Genomic DNA, 14,739 nt, shown 5'->3' on the forward strand with positions numbered 1-14,739 from the left:
CCCAGACCTTGGTCCACTGGCCACCCCTCTCACTCCAGACCCCGTCCTTCTGGAGGAGGTCTATCATCTTCTGGTGAACAATGCTATCAAACTAGTGCCAGGTTCAGACCGAGGGAGGGGGTGGTACTTCACCTATTTTCTGGTGCCAAAGAAGGGCGAAGACTTGCACCCCATTCAGGATCTCTGGCTTCCTTTGCAAGGGCAAGCTCGCAATGGCCACTCTAGCCCAGATCCTGCAAGCCCTCAAACTGCAGGACTGGTTGGTTTCCCTGGGTCTTCAGGATGCCTACTTGCATGTGCTGATTCATCTGAAGCACAGGAAGTACCTGAAGTTCGTGGTGGGCTAACATTACCAATTCTGGGTCCTACCGTTTGGTCTTTCGTCAGCACCCAGGGTTTTCACCAAGCTGCTGTCAGTGGTATTGGCTCCACTCAGAAGGGCGGGCATCTGTGTCTTTTCCTACCTGGACGACTGACTCGTCTGAGCACTCTCACCGGAGCTAGTGTTGGAACATCTATTCTGTACATACTCTCTTGTACATTTTGGGATTTTCCCTGAACTTCAAAAAGCATTAGGTTCTGTCGTCCCAGTCTCTCTGATTTATCAGGGCAGTCTTCGACACTCACCTGGGCAGGGGTTTGCCCCCCTTTGCTTAAAGGCGCGTTGTTTTGGCAACCTTGGCCCCAGGTGACGGTGGTCACAGGCGCATCTCTGATAGGTTGGGGTGCTCACTTGTCAGATCGTACGGTCTCCCACAGAGTCTCGGGAGCACATCAACTTGCTGAAGTTGAGAGTGATTAGGCTGGCCCTGGTCGCTTTCCTCCCCTCTGTAAAATGCAAGACTGTGATGATCTTGATGGACAACACAGTGGGCATACAGTACCTCAACAAACGAGGTGGAGTGGGGTCCTTGCCTCTGTGTAGAGAAGCAATGAGACTGTTGTTCTGGGCACTGGAGAACAGCGTCTCCCTGATGGCGGCTCATCTGGCTGGAAGGGAGAACATCACAGCGGATGCATTGAGCAGACAGACCTCAGCTTCCCACGAGTGGGAGCTCTATCAGGAAGGAGATCTTCTGTCTTTGGGGACTCCTCAAGTGGACCTCTTTGTTTCCAGTGTCAACAGTAAGTGAAAATTGTTCTGTTCCAGGGAATTTCTTCGTCTGGGAGCTTTGGGGATGCATTGACAGTCAAGTGGGCTTTCAACCTCCTTTGTGTTCCCGCCGATCCCTGTCATCCCACCGTCCTCAAGAGACTACATCTGTTCAGAACCACGCTGATCCTGATCGCCCCAGACTGGGCCGAGAGAATGTGCTATCCAGAGTTGTCCATCTGCCCTCCCTGGAACCTTCCGAGGAGAGTCGACTTGCTCCCCCAGTCGTAGGGGTGGGTCCTCCACCCGAACGTCAGCCGCCCAAACCTACATGCTTGGCTATTGAGAGGCTGAGATACAAGGAGTGGGACATATCAGGCGACATCCTCGATGTGCTCCATTCAGCTTGGAGGCCGTCAGCAAAATCAATTTATTGTCACAAAATAGGAGAGGAGCGGCAACCCACCAGACCTATTTTAATGCATAAACCCCAATGTGGGATCAACTAAAGAACACATGCAAGAACATGGGTATGTATAATGCAGTTTTGTCAAAACTGTTAATGGGTATCGACATTATTTTATGTTGTTGTTGTTGGGTGTGCTAACTGACGACAGTGCAAGCATTGGTTGTAGTTTTCTTGATTTTGAGTGAGTTTTTTTATTTATTTTCTCTCTTACATTTTCTTTTGGTAGTAGGATTTGTTTGGTACAAAGGGGGTAGCTTTGATTTTTATTCCTACAAAAGATTGTCTTATCTATGTGTTTTATATTGTTGATTTGTTATGTCATTTTATCTATGTGATTTTTAAAAAAAATAAGTTGATTACATTTGTCATTAGATACATTTTGTTTTTGGATCATACCATTTTCTCAGTTAAAATCATAATATTGGTAACATTGCATTATACACCCTCACGTTCTTATGACATCCATTGATACTGCAGGTGTCTTACATTTTTGATTTGGTGCCAGGATAAGGACCTGGATCCTTTAACCTGTCCTTTGTCCCCTGTGTTGGATTGTCTGCTTTCCTTGGCCCAAGTGGGCCTGCAGATTGGCACTGTGAAGGATTACCTCGCCGCTATTTCTGTATTCAACAGGTCCCCAGAACAAAGTTTGTTTTTCACAATCCCCACTGTTAAGCAGTTCTTTTAGGGTTTGTGTAACCGGTTTCCTCCCCACCAGTTTGTGGTTCCGGCGTGGGATTTTAATGTTGTTTTACCATTTCTTATGGGCCCCTTCATTCCTATTCTATTAGAGTGCTCAACCTGAAGGTGATTTTCCCGGTTGCCTTAACTTCTGCGAGACAGGTGAGTAAGCTCCAGGCTTTGTCAGTTTTACCTCCCCATTTGTTTTTTCAAAAGAGAAGGTGACTTTGAGAGCGAGACCCTCCTTTCTGCCAAAGGTGGTCTCGGATTTCCATCTTTCTCAGAAGATCCATTTTACATTGTTCGTCCCTCTGCCTCACCCTTCCAAGGCAGAGGAGCGATTTTATCAACTTGACCTAGTGTGGGCCCTTAAGTTCTATGTCTCTCGTACTAGAGAGGCTAGGAAGGATGACCAGTTTTTGTTGGTTAAGCTGGTGCTCGTGCTGGCAGGGCTGTGACCAAACAGACCTTGTCCAGGTGAATCATTCTCTGCATCTCAGGATGGGCCTGAGGGTCTCAGAGCTCATTTTGCCAGAGGAATGGCTGCCACTGCTGTCCTTCAAAGGGGGGTCCCTGTCCTGGTCATTTGCCAGGCGGCAACGTGTCTGCTCACGTTCGCTGAACATTACTGCTTGATTTCCCTTGCGGGCCTGGGTGCCCGTTTTGGTAGGGCAGTTCTTCGGAGTTTTCGGGTTTAGGTGTTGTCCTTGCTTTCCTTCCTCCTCCAGATTACATACTGCTTTAGGAGTCTATCATAGATGAGGAATCCGTGGCATGAAGGAATCCATTATAAGAAAACATTATTTGTTTCTCAGTAATGTTCTTTCTGATGGGTGTTCCTGCCACGGATTCCTTATCGTTCTCCCTACAGGCCCGACTTGTGAGAGGCTAGTACACCATTGGTTCTATGGTCCTTCAGCTTCTGAGTGCTAGGGAAAAATGGTGGAACCTAGGTCATGGGGCGCAGTGCTGCTACTTATACTGGTCTCAATGTAATTTCCAGTGCAGGCCATGTATATTCGTCGGGCAGTGCAGCACAGTGACCCCTAGCGGCAGACAAGTTTCCAGAGAATAGCTCCACTGGGATATGGATATCATAGATGAGGAATCCATGACAGGAACATCCATCAGAAAGAACATTACCAAGAGGTAAGTATTGTTTATTTGGGAAATATTACAGTGCTCAGGCAAAATAACAAACAGGAAACACATAAACTGCAAGTGAATTGTCAGTATACTCAGATGGTCTCTGACTAAAATTCAAAGAAATTGAAAATTCCAATTGTCTCTCTGGGCTTGAGTGTGTGACAACGTTACAGGGCCAACCTTGTAATTCTGCCCACTGTCTGCCTTAGAGAAATACTGACAGGACCCTGACACATACCCCATACCAAACAGTGAAACTACCTAAGTGCTGCCTTGTGCAAGGAAATTAATGTAGGGTCCAGTGCCAAAAGGTCAGCGATAAATAGACCAGGCTGATATGACAAAGACTGCACAGAGCCAAAAAGTTAAATAGTGCATTGCCTGAGTTTACTTGGGGCTTTGGACAAGACTCAGCTTTGTATATACAGATCTGACTACAAGTCCTTAATAGCAAGGAAAAAGAAAGATTACATTGCACAAAAATTGGACAAGCAATTAAAGGTATATGAAGAAGGGGATTTATACCTCTTATTGAAAATTGATAGTGGGTGAGCATCTAAATGGGGATTTAACGCTTCAATGCTGCATCCCAACAAATACTTGGTGGCAACATTTTTCAAATCTGCATGGAAACTCTACTGTGGGAGAAAACCTGGAGTCGTTCTTAGAACATAGATTTGGGCATGAGACGCTCTCGTTTACTACATAGGAAGTATGGAGGACCATTGAGTCCTGAAAAAGTGGAAAGGCGCCAGGGCCTGATAGAATTCCCTTGGACCTTTTATAAAGACGAATCAAAGGTCTGGGGTCTAATTCTGTGGAGAATGTTTAATGCAGCAACCAGATTGGGTGTAGTGCCTGCCTCTTGGCGTAATGCTTTCATTGTACCTATATATGAACTCCAGATGAAGTGTATGCTCCAATGATGGGGAGGTGAGCCATGAGATTCCAGAAGAGGGGTGCGCTCTTTTGAAGAGAGAAAGAGGAGGATGTGTCACAGATAGAGAGAGCCATTGGTCCTGCAAGAGGGGTGTAGGTAACAAGAGAAGAGACGAGCCCCAGTGAAGGGGAAGACTTTTGGGACTCTTGTTTAAGGGGGGGGAGCCCAAAAACCCCAAAAGGGGAAGAAGACTGGTGGTACCCAGAAGCAGGAATAATAACTGAGCTCTAAAGCGAATTAAGCAGGAGACCGGTCTGTATGGGACTTTCGGTATGCTTCTCTTTTTCTGCTGACTCACATATATAATCCTGAGTTCAAGGACTATGTTTCCCAAGAACCTTTATATTACAGCCATCCTGAACAAATGTCCATGCAATAGTGTTACCAGAATTCCTCTCCCTGGAAGTGGATATAGTTCACAAAAAAGAACACCTCAACAAAACAAAGGGTGGGGCTTTGTTGCGCGGTGCGATGAGGTAGAGGCTTCCTTGTCTCGCTCTTTAGGAGCCCCCGGACTACGGAAAGGCACCAAAAATAGTGGTGGGGCTGGTGGATCGTCCAGGGACCATTTTCTGCTCCACGACAGAGACCGAGAAACCCCCAACAGGGACCGTGAAGCTCTGTTTGGCAACCGGTGAAGGCATCAAGATGGGGCGTAGCAGGCTGTGGGGAGAAGAGATAGCGTACTGGGCACAGTTGACGCCCAGTGGAGGCTTGAACCGCAGGCAGCTGGTGACCGAGCAGGGATCGGGGAGCCGCCGTGGCGAGAAGCATAGCTGGTTGGCTCAGAGACGCAGGGAGCCATGGAATGCACCAGTGAGGAAGATGCAGAGAGGCGGCCTGTGGGAATGCATTACCAGGGGCCCAGAGAGAGTCCGGGTGAGCACAGTGAAAGGTCCCCTGAGGGCACGGACAGAAGCGGCCCAACAGAGGAAGCTACAAGGTCTTGTGCAGCATTGTGGGCACTACAGAACAAACATCTAGCCACACTACTGCAACTGAAGTAAGCAGCACGTAGCCACTTGCTTTAACCTAGAAGGCCAGCCCACACTGAAGGGGGGCAGACTGAACCTTGGAGCGATTGAAAGACTATCTGCTGCCCAGCTTATCTGGCAGAGGGGACTTGACCAGATGTGGCCGGGGGACTGGGGGAAGACCCGTGGGGAGGTAAGACCCCCCTCGCCTAGATCTTGCACAAATTGAATTCCTGTCTCCACTGTCCAGTCCTTAGCTGCTCCTCCCCATCACAGTCTGACTGAGCTTGTTGATTTTATAGGGCTGTGTCCTTACCATCTCTAGTGAAAGTGGGCTAGAGTGTGTTATTTGGGATGGGCACTGCCACCAGACCCTGACCCTGTGGATGGCTTACAGTCCTGCCATGGGAGTTGGCATTGGCTTCTCCCTCCCCTCCGGAGGTCCCCTTTCTGCCTGGCATACCATGGCCCTGCTTTCCCACCTCCTTCTGGGTTAAGGTAGCTCAGGTGTGTAGGCTTGGCATGGGAAACCTGAGATTCATAATTTGATGGGCCTGCATGGGTCCCTAGTTTGAATTCCACCTCCCAGAACCACATCCAGAATTTTGGAGATTCCAATTCCCTATTTAGGTTGGTTTATAGGACTGACTGGTGAGTCACACCTTTGAGGGTGGCTTCCAGTTTTGAGGTGGGACATTGCCTGTCCAATTCCTCTCCTCACACTCTTGTCCTTCTCTTAAGGTGGACTCTGTTAGCCCATAGGTTCTGTTCTGTCTGTGATAGTGGAGTTCTCATTTGAGAACTGTCTGACTACGTCCCTGATTTCCAGGCCTAGGTCAGGATCCTCTTTCTTTTTGTAGATAGATGTAGGAGTAATTTCTGCACCTCTCAAAGGGGACCCAACCTTGCAGGTGCAGTCAGCTCCATGGTTCCTTGATTACCCTAAAGGGGTAGGAGTGTCAGTGGTGTAAATGTAACTCCCTCCTGCCCAGAAACAGGGACCAAGTTAACTCGGAGGAGGCATGGGGGAACCTCCACATACCACCCACAGACACATCTGTTAGCTTAGGGAGGTACCCAGCCCCCCAATTACCCCACTGGGGGCCCCCAGATCAATGGAGGGGACTTTGCCACAGGCATTTGATTTCATCTTCCCCTAAATAGTTTTCTTTTTGAGAATGCGAAGAAGCGAAATGTGAGTAGTTGGGAAAAGTTGGACAAATTCTGAACATTTATATCCTTTTGACTCTTAAGCAAAAGGCCAGAGTTTCACACCACTCTCAAGCAGCTCCAAGCACTTTTTTTGCAGGCCCGTCTACTACAAATGATTTGACTTGACAAAGAAGTGTGTTTCCAGTAAATATTGCAGGTATGCATGCACATGCCTCTTTACTAACTTTTGAACGAAGTTTACACAGTTTTCCAGAGTGCATACCTGATATGAGGGCTCATAAAACTTGGTAATGCAAAGAGAAACCTGTAGGCTAAGAGTAATGAAGTTACTATTGTAGGTAACATGTTCTCTATTTATGTAATCACTAATTGTAAGGAATACTACTTTTCAAAAGTCATTAAACATTTAGGTTAATGCCAGAAATACCTATAGGTCAAGGCAGTCTTAATTATTCTCCTAACTTTTCAACCTCAGTTTTTAGCATTGACATTCATCCTGTGTTTTCCCCAGTTGTTTTCCATATCTTCTATGCTTTAGTGTGATACTGTTGGTCTTCTGTAAGTGCATGCCCTTGCAGAGGTTTTCCTATAGATTCAAGGACATAGGTAAAAGCATTGTAATTTAAATGTTGTTCTCCTTTACCAATGGGAATTAACATGTGAGTATTGTTCTCTTTATTCAGGCCAGCGAGCAGGCGATCAGCCATATCCTCTTCACTGGGCAGAAATGTTTCTATGTTGTGTCCACAGACCATGAAGTTGCCCGATGGGACTTGGAAGCGCGTCCTGATAAAGGTTCAGTAAAGTAAGTGCTGAGAGTAAGACATCTGGAACCTTTTTTACAGTAAACAACATTCTTCACTTGAGACTCAGTAAAACACGTAAAGCACAGCTCTCTGTGTAACATGTGTGAGAAAGGCATGGTATCAAGAGATGACACAGACACAAGTGATACACTTTCAAAACCTTTATTTTCCTGGTCAGGATGGTTTAATGCCTAACTTGCCCTAGGTGGAAATGTTCCCTAAAAGAAAGTAAGCTCAGTGAAATCTAAGTCCGTTAGTCCAAAATAAAATGTTATTTGTGTCTAAACGTATACTTGCCCTCACTTCTATCTGGTAACAATGTGTAAGGGACTGGATAAACTCGATAGTGTTCAAAGCAAAATCAGGATGTCACAGGAGTTTTTCTGTAGCTCCCTTCCCCATGTTCAAAGCACTCAGGATCTCAAAGTTCAACAGGTTTTTCAGAATTTAAAAGTTCAAAGTACCTTATTCCTCACAACTGGTCTCTCGGGCTACCCTTGTCCAAGCTCAGACCCTTCTTGGCATCACAAAGTTCATTTTACACAAAGTTCCTTGGGTCTCTAAACGTTCCCATTTCCTGGATGCAAAACTTTCTGGACCATAAACTTCAATGGGCTTCTTAGTCTTCCCTCACCTAAGTTTCAAGCCCCTCTTTGGTTTCACAAATGTTCAACTTGCAAAACACAAAGTTCCATAACAGTTCCACTGGTTTCTTTCGGGGTTCCATAGCCCCATTTCCAACTTCCTCTGAGATCTGGGTCTCACCATCTGTCCCTCAGATATTTGTTACCAACTTGTCACAAAGTTCACACATGTATTTTGCTTACCTCTTTACCTTTTTATGGTGGGGTCTCTGCTGCCTTCCTAGATCATTATCCCTCTTGGTGGCCACCCCAGTGCTTATTTCTAGTGGTGGGGTCTCTGCAGCCCTCCTGGATCAATCCCCTGCCTGGAGGCCACCCCAGTGCTTTTCCAACACACTTTACTTTATGTCAATACGTCTTCATTAGTCTTGGTAATTTCTTCCCCACTTAATTTCTCACACAGCTCCCCTTTTTAGATCTCTATTTCGCTCACGCTTAGTGTCTGTGCACAGCATCCCTCTTTGCAGGCACTTGCTTTCTTTACACAGTCTTTCGAGAACATGTAATCATACATGCGACCACTCTGCCACTTTGTGTCCTTGTGAATACACACACCAGGCTCTCACTGTGCTTCACTCACTGGTTGTGTTTTCTTTTTCAATGTCTTTGCCGTCTGAGGTCAGCGTCTCAATGCCTGCCCCCCAGACACTCCTGGGCTCCTGTCCTGTCCCAGGGGAATTAACATTTCTGTTTACCAATTTCAAAAGGGATTAGCATGCCTCCTGGCTCCCTTCCAAGGACTTTCCTGGGTCCTTGGAGACACGACTCCCCCGCCACGCTTTCCTCTCCTGCTTCAACAGTGTTTCCGTTCTCCTCCAGCTAGTCCTGGGCAGCCATGGCTTCTCAGCTCCTCTCCCTACTCGCTCTGCTGTACTGGCAAACCCTGGCTTGGGACTGAGAAGGGACCCCCTGCTGGATCAACCATGCTGCCTCCCTTCTCTCCCAACTGCTTCTTCACACACTGCTGAATGCCCCACCTTTTATACACCTGAGCACTGTCAAGGGGTTTCAGGTATGAGTCCTTGGCCCTCCCATGCCTGACTCTCACTAGGCCAATTGTTAAGACATGCCTGACCCTTAGGACACCTTTTCTCCTGGTCAGTCCTGCAATGGTATTTAACAAAGTGCAGGTGTGTATAATTGCTGTCAAATGCCTGACTCTGCCAGCCCTCAATAAAGGGACAGCCTAGTCGTGTGGTGTAGTAATCCCCTCCATTCATCTTCCTCATCACAGTACTTTCCCCAGAAGTAATCTTTCTAACTCTCCGTCGCCTATTCCTAGTCCCAGTATTTCGTGAAAATGGGGAGGGGAAACAGGACAGAAATGGTAATGTCCCATAAAGGCTGAGGGAGAGTAGGGTGATGCATAACTACGAAGGCAGGGATATTGTGTCTTACCCTCAGGCATCCTCTTTCCACTTCCCAAGGACCCACTACTCAGGTGATCCTCCCTTGCTTGTCCATCCCCAGGGTCAGGACCCAAGCAAAATGGCCCTTTCCTGAAGGATCCAGAGCGAGAAAATGTGAGGACGTCCTCCAGTTTCTCACACATGTTTCTTATAGATATGTTTCTTCAAGAGGCTCCTCATCTTTTAAATTTAATCCTGATGCAATCAGATCAAGATTTGTTATCATCAGACAGCACGTGACGCCATGTGACTCTGAGGTTGGTTTTGTCACCGCCGTAGGCACTGATGCGAGAAATATGTGTCTGTAGGTGGTGTAGCTTTTTTGGCCTGGTTCCGGGGGAGGGATCTGGATAGTTTTTCTTGTCCCACATCTTCTATTCTGGATATTCTGCTTTCCTTGGCCCAGATAGGCCTGAGAGTTGCACTGTTAATGGGTACCTTTCCTTGATTTCGGTTTTGAAAAGGATGCCTGAGCAGGGCTCTTTCTTCATTGTCCCCAAGGGTAAACAGTTTTTGCAGGGACTCTTCAACCAGTTTCCCCCCGCACTCCTTTGATGTTCCGACATAGGATTTCAATGTAGTGTTAACATTTTTTATGGGCTTGCCCTTTGAGTCCCAGCATTCGTATTCTTTACGGTTGCTCACTCTTAGGCGGGTGAGTGAGCACCAGGCATTGTCTGTCAAATTTTCCTGTTTGTTTCTTTTCAGAGAGAGGGTGCCATTGAGAGAAAGACTTTCATTCCTTCTGAAGATGGTCTCGGATTTCCATCTCTCTCAAAGAGCTATATTCATGTCTTTTTTCCACTGTCTCATCCTTCCAAGGCAGAGGAGTGTTTCCATTGGCTGCACCCAGTTGGGGCTCTCAGCTACTATGTCTCTTGAATGGCAGATGCCAGCAAAGATAACCATTTTTTGGTGGTTTATGCTGATGATCATCCTTTGCATTTTGGAATGCTATGATCTGGCTTGAAGGTATGTACATGAAGGTCTGCATTCGACCCAGGGACTGGTTGCCACCACTCTGAGAGAGGTGTCCCTCTTCTGGACATTTGCCAAACACCTATGTGGGCCTCGTTGCACATGTTAGCTAAACATTACTGCTTTGATTCCCAGTCAGAGTGGGAAACACACTTTGGTAGAACAGTCCTTCTGAGCTTTCTGGTATAGGTGGTATTGTTGCTTTCATCCCTCCTCCAGATCTACGTACTCCTATGGGAGTCTGTCATAGATGAGGAATGCCCTGGAGGAAAGAATCCATTAAGAGAACAAATTACATACCTCTCTGTAATGTTCCTTCTGATGAATATTCCTCCTACAATGTCCTCATTGTTCTACCAACCTGCTCCCTCTTTGCGGAGCGCTAGTTCACCTTTGTTATGCAGTCCCTCAGCATCAGATTGCTAAGGTAAAAGGGTGAAACTAAAGTCCTGGGATGCGGCTCCTCAGCATATACTGGCCCGACCGCATATCTGGTGCGTAGAGGTGTTGAGTGGCATCAATACAGAACCTCACTTCGCCTCCTGGTCTGTGAGATAGATATCAATGATGAGTTATCGCAGAAAGGTCCTTTAGGCTTAAGAAGGTGGCTATCGGTTCCAAAAAGTTAAGGGGTTATTTTTAATCCTATGGAGACCATAGATTGAGAACTTGTAATGACCCAATTTTAGTGCTTCCTCCAATCAGGGAGGTTTCTGTCACAATATCCTCCTCGGAAAAGAGGGTCCCCACTGTTAAAAATGGCTCTTTCAGTCATCACAGGATTACTTTCTTCACCCTCACTGGCACAGAGATCAGCAGTGACTGGAACCATGTCTCATTGTTCCCGTTGTCCAGAAGGTGCCTTTGTGTAGTTGACATGTGCAGTATAGCATTGAGCACCACTAGCACATACAACGACATGAACCACAGAAGCATCTGTAACTCGGTTGATGGAATCATGCTTTCCTGAGTCATTTGTGATCCAAGTTCCAAGACATTTTGAATCCTCTCTTTGGGGGGGGGGTGAACTTTATCTCTCTCTGGATTCCTATAGGAACCATATGTACATCTTTATATTATTAGGTAAAAGCCTCTTTTTTTATTATCCATTACACCAGGGAGTACACCAATGCCAAGTGTTTTCCATAGTGAATGAGTTGCCACCCGCGGGGATGCTGTTCAATTGAACCAATCATACAGCTATGCGTTAAGGTGCTCTGTCAAAGGTAGGGTGTAACTGCAGACATCGCCTTTGATAAGTCTCTGGGTGCTGAGCTGGGCTCGATAGTAGGACTTTGAACTGAAAACGTCCACAACTTGTCACAATCCTAAACATTTGTATTGCTGTGGGAAAATTGGAATATGCAAATATGCATAACCAAGGTCTATTGCACAAAGCCAATCACCCTCCTCCAACACCCTCAGAATCTGAGCTTGCCTGACAAAACGATAGATGTGCACAATGGGAAAGCTGTGTTTTCGGGATAGGGGAGATTCAAAGAAGGCGGGAAGAGCTGGCATGATGATTTTGGACTTCTCCTGAGGCAGGTAGGTTTTGAACCAAGAATCCAGAAGTCTGCGCAATACTATTTTTTTCCTATTGCATCGCTGCTCTGGGCACTCCAAGGGTCTACAAGAGCATATTTTCTGTATCTTGCAAAACAAATTCGACCAAAGCTGCTTGGTGAAAGGGGGTGAGGAGGACAGAATGGCGGGGGGAAGGAGAAAGGGGGAGAAGAAGGTGGAAACTGTGGCTTAAAACGAACAGAATCTAACCCTCTTCTGAAATCGACCTCCAAGCCACTGTGAAGTAAGCCACCGAGACACCAACTGGTGAGTTGTGATCTTAGAGTTGTCAGAAGCTGGGGAGAAGGCGTGAAAGAATGCCTTTGTTGGTCTCCATTTCTTCCTAGGCTGAGATGAGGGAGAGTTGCTACGAACCCTGCATTACTGTACTTGTAATCCTCTCAAAGTCTGGTTTGATATTCCCATATCTTAGAAGCTAAAAGAGGCAGAAATCTTGACAGCGTTTTTGTGATGGCAAACAATGACTTTGCAGTCAATGTGCTTGCTTGTTGTTTCTCCTTCATCAACCCCTCATCTGGGGAGGTATCAAGACCTAGGTATTATTACGAAAAGGGAGGCTACCAACCTTTTCATCAAGCTCCGTACAACAAGAGCATCTTTAGATGTCCAATCCTAGAGACAAACCTTTGGCAGTATAGTCTGTTTCCTACTGTATTTTCTAACATGCCCAACCAAACAACTTTGGATTCTACATTACCTGCTAGAAATTGGTCTTCCACAATATCTCAGTTATGGCAATTCTTGCAATTTCATGTCAAAATTTCAGATTGCACGCAGCCAAACCTACATCTGTATCAGCTTGCTGTAAATGTAAAGTACTATTGGGGTAAACCTTTTTACCAAGATCATCTCAAGGCTTTTCCTGTTTTCCAGCCATTGTTGATATTGTGGTTGATGTAATTTGCAGGAGAAAGTTGAAGTATTCCTGGAATATGCTAGTGTGGCTGCTGCCAGCGCTGTCTTTGGGGGTGAGTTATAGCTAAGGCACAACATTTTCCTGCCATGAACTGGAAGTTAGCGTCTAGGTGCCTGGTGGCAGAAGTTAACATGTGTTGTTTTTGCCACAATTGTTTGGCTTCTTTTTTGACATCTTGTAGCAGGATCACTGTCTGCTTATGTTTAGAAGAAAGGACTGTAGGCAGTACCCCAGTCTCTACCACTGTTGTTTCTAGAACTTCAAGTCCTAGGAACTCTATGATTCCCAAACGCAGTTTGTGAAAGACAAGATATCCGTCATATATACACTACGATTATCTGCATTGGAGAAGGAGGAGGAATTTGTCAACCCTACCCCAGGGAATATCAGTGGAGCTGCGCATGATGGGTCCACTGGAAAAGGTGGAAAAGGAGGAGGGGAATGAGGTGGAGTCGTTGGCACAGGTGGGTGAGCCAAGTGGCGGATATATAAGGTATTGCTGCAAATATACCTAGAGGTGTCTTTCTAGACACACTGGGACTTGCTAGGCCTCAAATTCTACAAATTCCTATTGGAATGGGGTCTCAGAATGGTTAATGGCAGAGTTCTTCCTGACGTTCCGAGTAATATTACTTTTAGGAGCTCCCGCTTCGCTTCTATTATAGACTATTCTATATTGAGAGTATGCGATTGGTCGCATTTGAGATTGTTTGAGACTATTCCTAAATTGGATAGCGATCATGCAGCACTATCACTTAATCTGGTCTGGGAGAATGATTATACCAGTAGGGCTATTGACTCCCTTGTATTGTGTCCACCTCAGGCAGCCCCAATATGGGAAGAACAACACATTGGGCTAAACTGTCACCAGACCACATCACACAAGTGATAGTGAATGACGCCCTCAATGAGATATTGTGCTGCCTGGAAGAGAATTGCAGCCCTGACTTAGTTTTATCAAACTTCAAGAAATTCATTGAGAAAACCAACAGGGAACATACCTTACATTAAGGAAGGCTGATTTTCACAGGAGTGTAGGCTAGCAAAACAAGAGTTGATAATTACTCTTAAAACAACTCCTTATGGGATTTCAAGATGGCAGCTGCAGTGTAAGCACGTGTGATCCTTAGCTCTGCTCCGGGCTGAAAAGAAAGCAAGCCCATCTTCACTGGTGAAAGCTGGGCTGGGCACTGGGGAGAAACCCTAGAGGACATGTATAACAACAGGACACATAGGGTGGAGGTGCCCCCCCTCACCCTGTGGCTGTTGGGAGGATTTTGTATGCTGGATGCAATAGGGCGTAGCCCTACCACACGGATGGTGGTGGACCCGACTGTGGGGATAAACGGTGTGTATGGAATAATGACGGGACGCGAGGGACAGTGAAATTGGAGCTGGCATCCCCAGTTTATGATTGCTGGATGACACGGACAGAATCCGAGTCAGTACTTGCCTGTAATAGGCTTCCCAGCAAGGCTGATACTGTGTAGGCCCCCATCAAGATAGTGGCCCCGGCCGGAGCTATACCCAGAAGGAACATTGTAGATGAGACACAGCGGAGGATGAAGTGGACGAGAAACGGCCCATGACACTGTCAGATGCAGGCCAAGTAGTGAGTGTATCTCAAGTACTCGGGTGCCCCATCAGAGGATATATATGCTATGCTGCACAGATTGTCCGCTCACCAATGAACTGCAGCCCTAATATATGCTCGGGATAGAAAGCATTGCTGGCTGGATGCTAATGTGAACAGCACCGACCTGTAAGCAGTGAGTGAGTGGTGAGTCGGACAGCGGTCGGGAGCGCTGCAAAAGGGGGGGAACGGTAAATGGAACAAGTCAAATCACCCCTTGATGTTTGAGAACTAGCGGGCCCTATACGTTTGAGAGAGTGTTGAAGGCAACTAGGGCACATCCCCTTTGA

General features: G+C 46.5%; 1 protein-coding gene across 5 annotated transcripts in view; it reads left to right on the top strand.

Annotated features, from left to right (window-relative positions):
• The window catches only part of TEP1 (telomerase associated protein 1), a 2,409,067-nt gene that overhangs the window by 2,196,918 nt on the left and 197,410 nt on the right, over nt 1-14,739 (top strand). For all 5 annotated transcript variants that reach the window (XM_069651741.1, XM_069651744.1, XM_069651746.1 and 2 more), the window contains one exon: nt 7,160-7,281. In XM_069651741.1, the coding sequence (XP_069507842.1) occupies nt 7,160-7,281 (122 nt within the window). The remainder of the gene's footprint in view (nt 1-7,159; nt 7,282-14,739) is intronic.

This window comes from Ambystoma mexicanum, chromosome 3p (assembly GCF_040938575.1).
Source record: "Ambystoma mexicanum isolate Mex_15411 chromosome 3p, UKY_AmexF1_1, whole genome shotgun sequence".
Lineage (NCBI taxonomy): Eukaryota > Metazoa > Chordata > Amphibia > Caudata > Ambystomatidae > Ambystoma > Ambystoma mexicanum.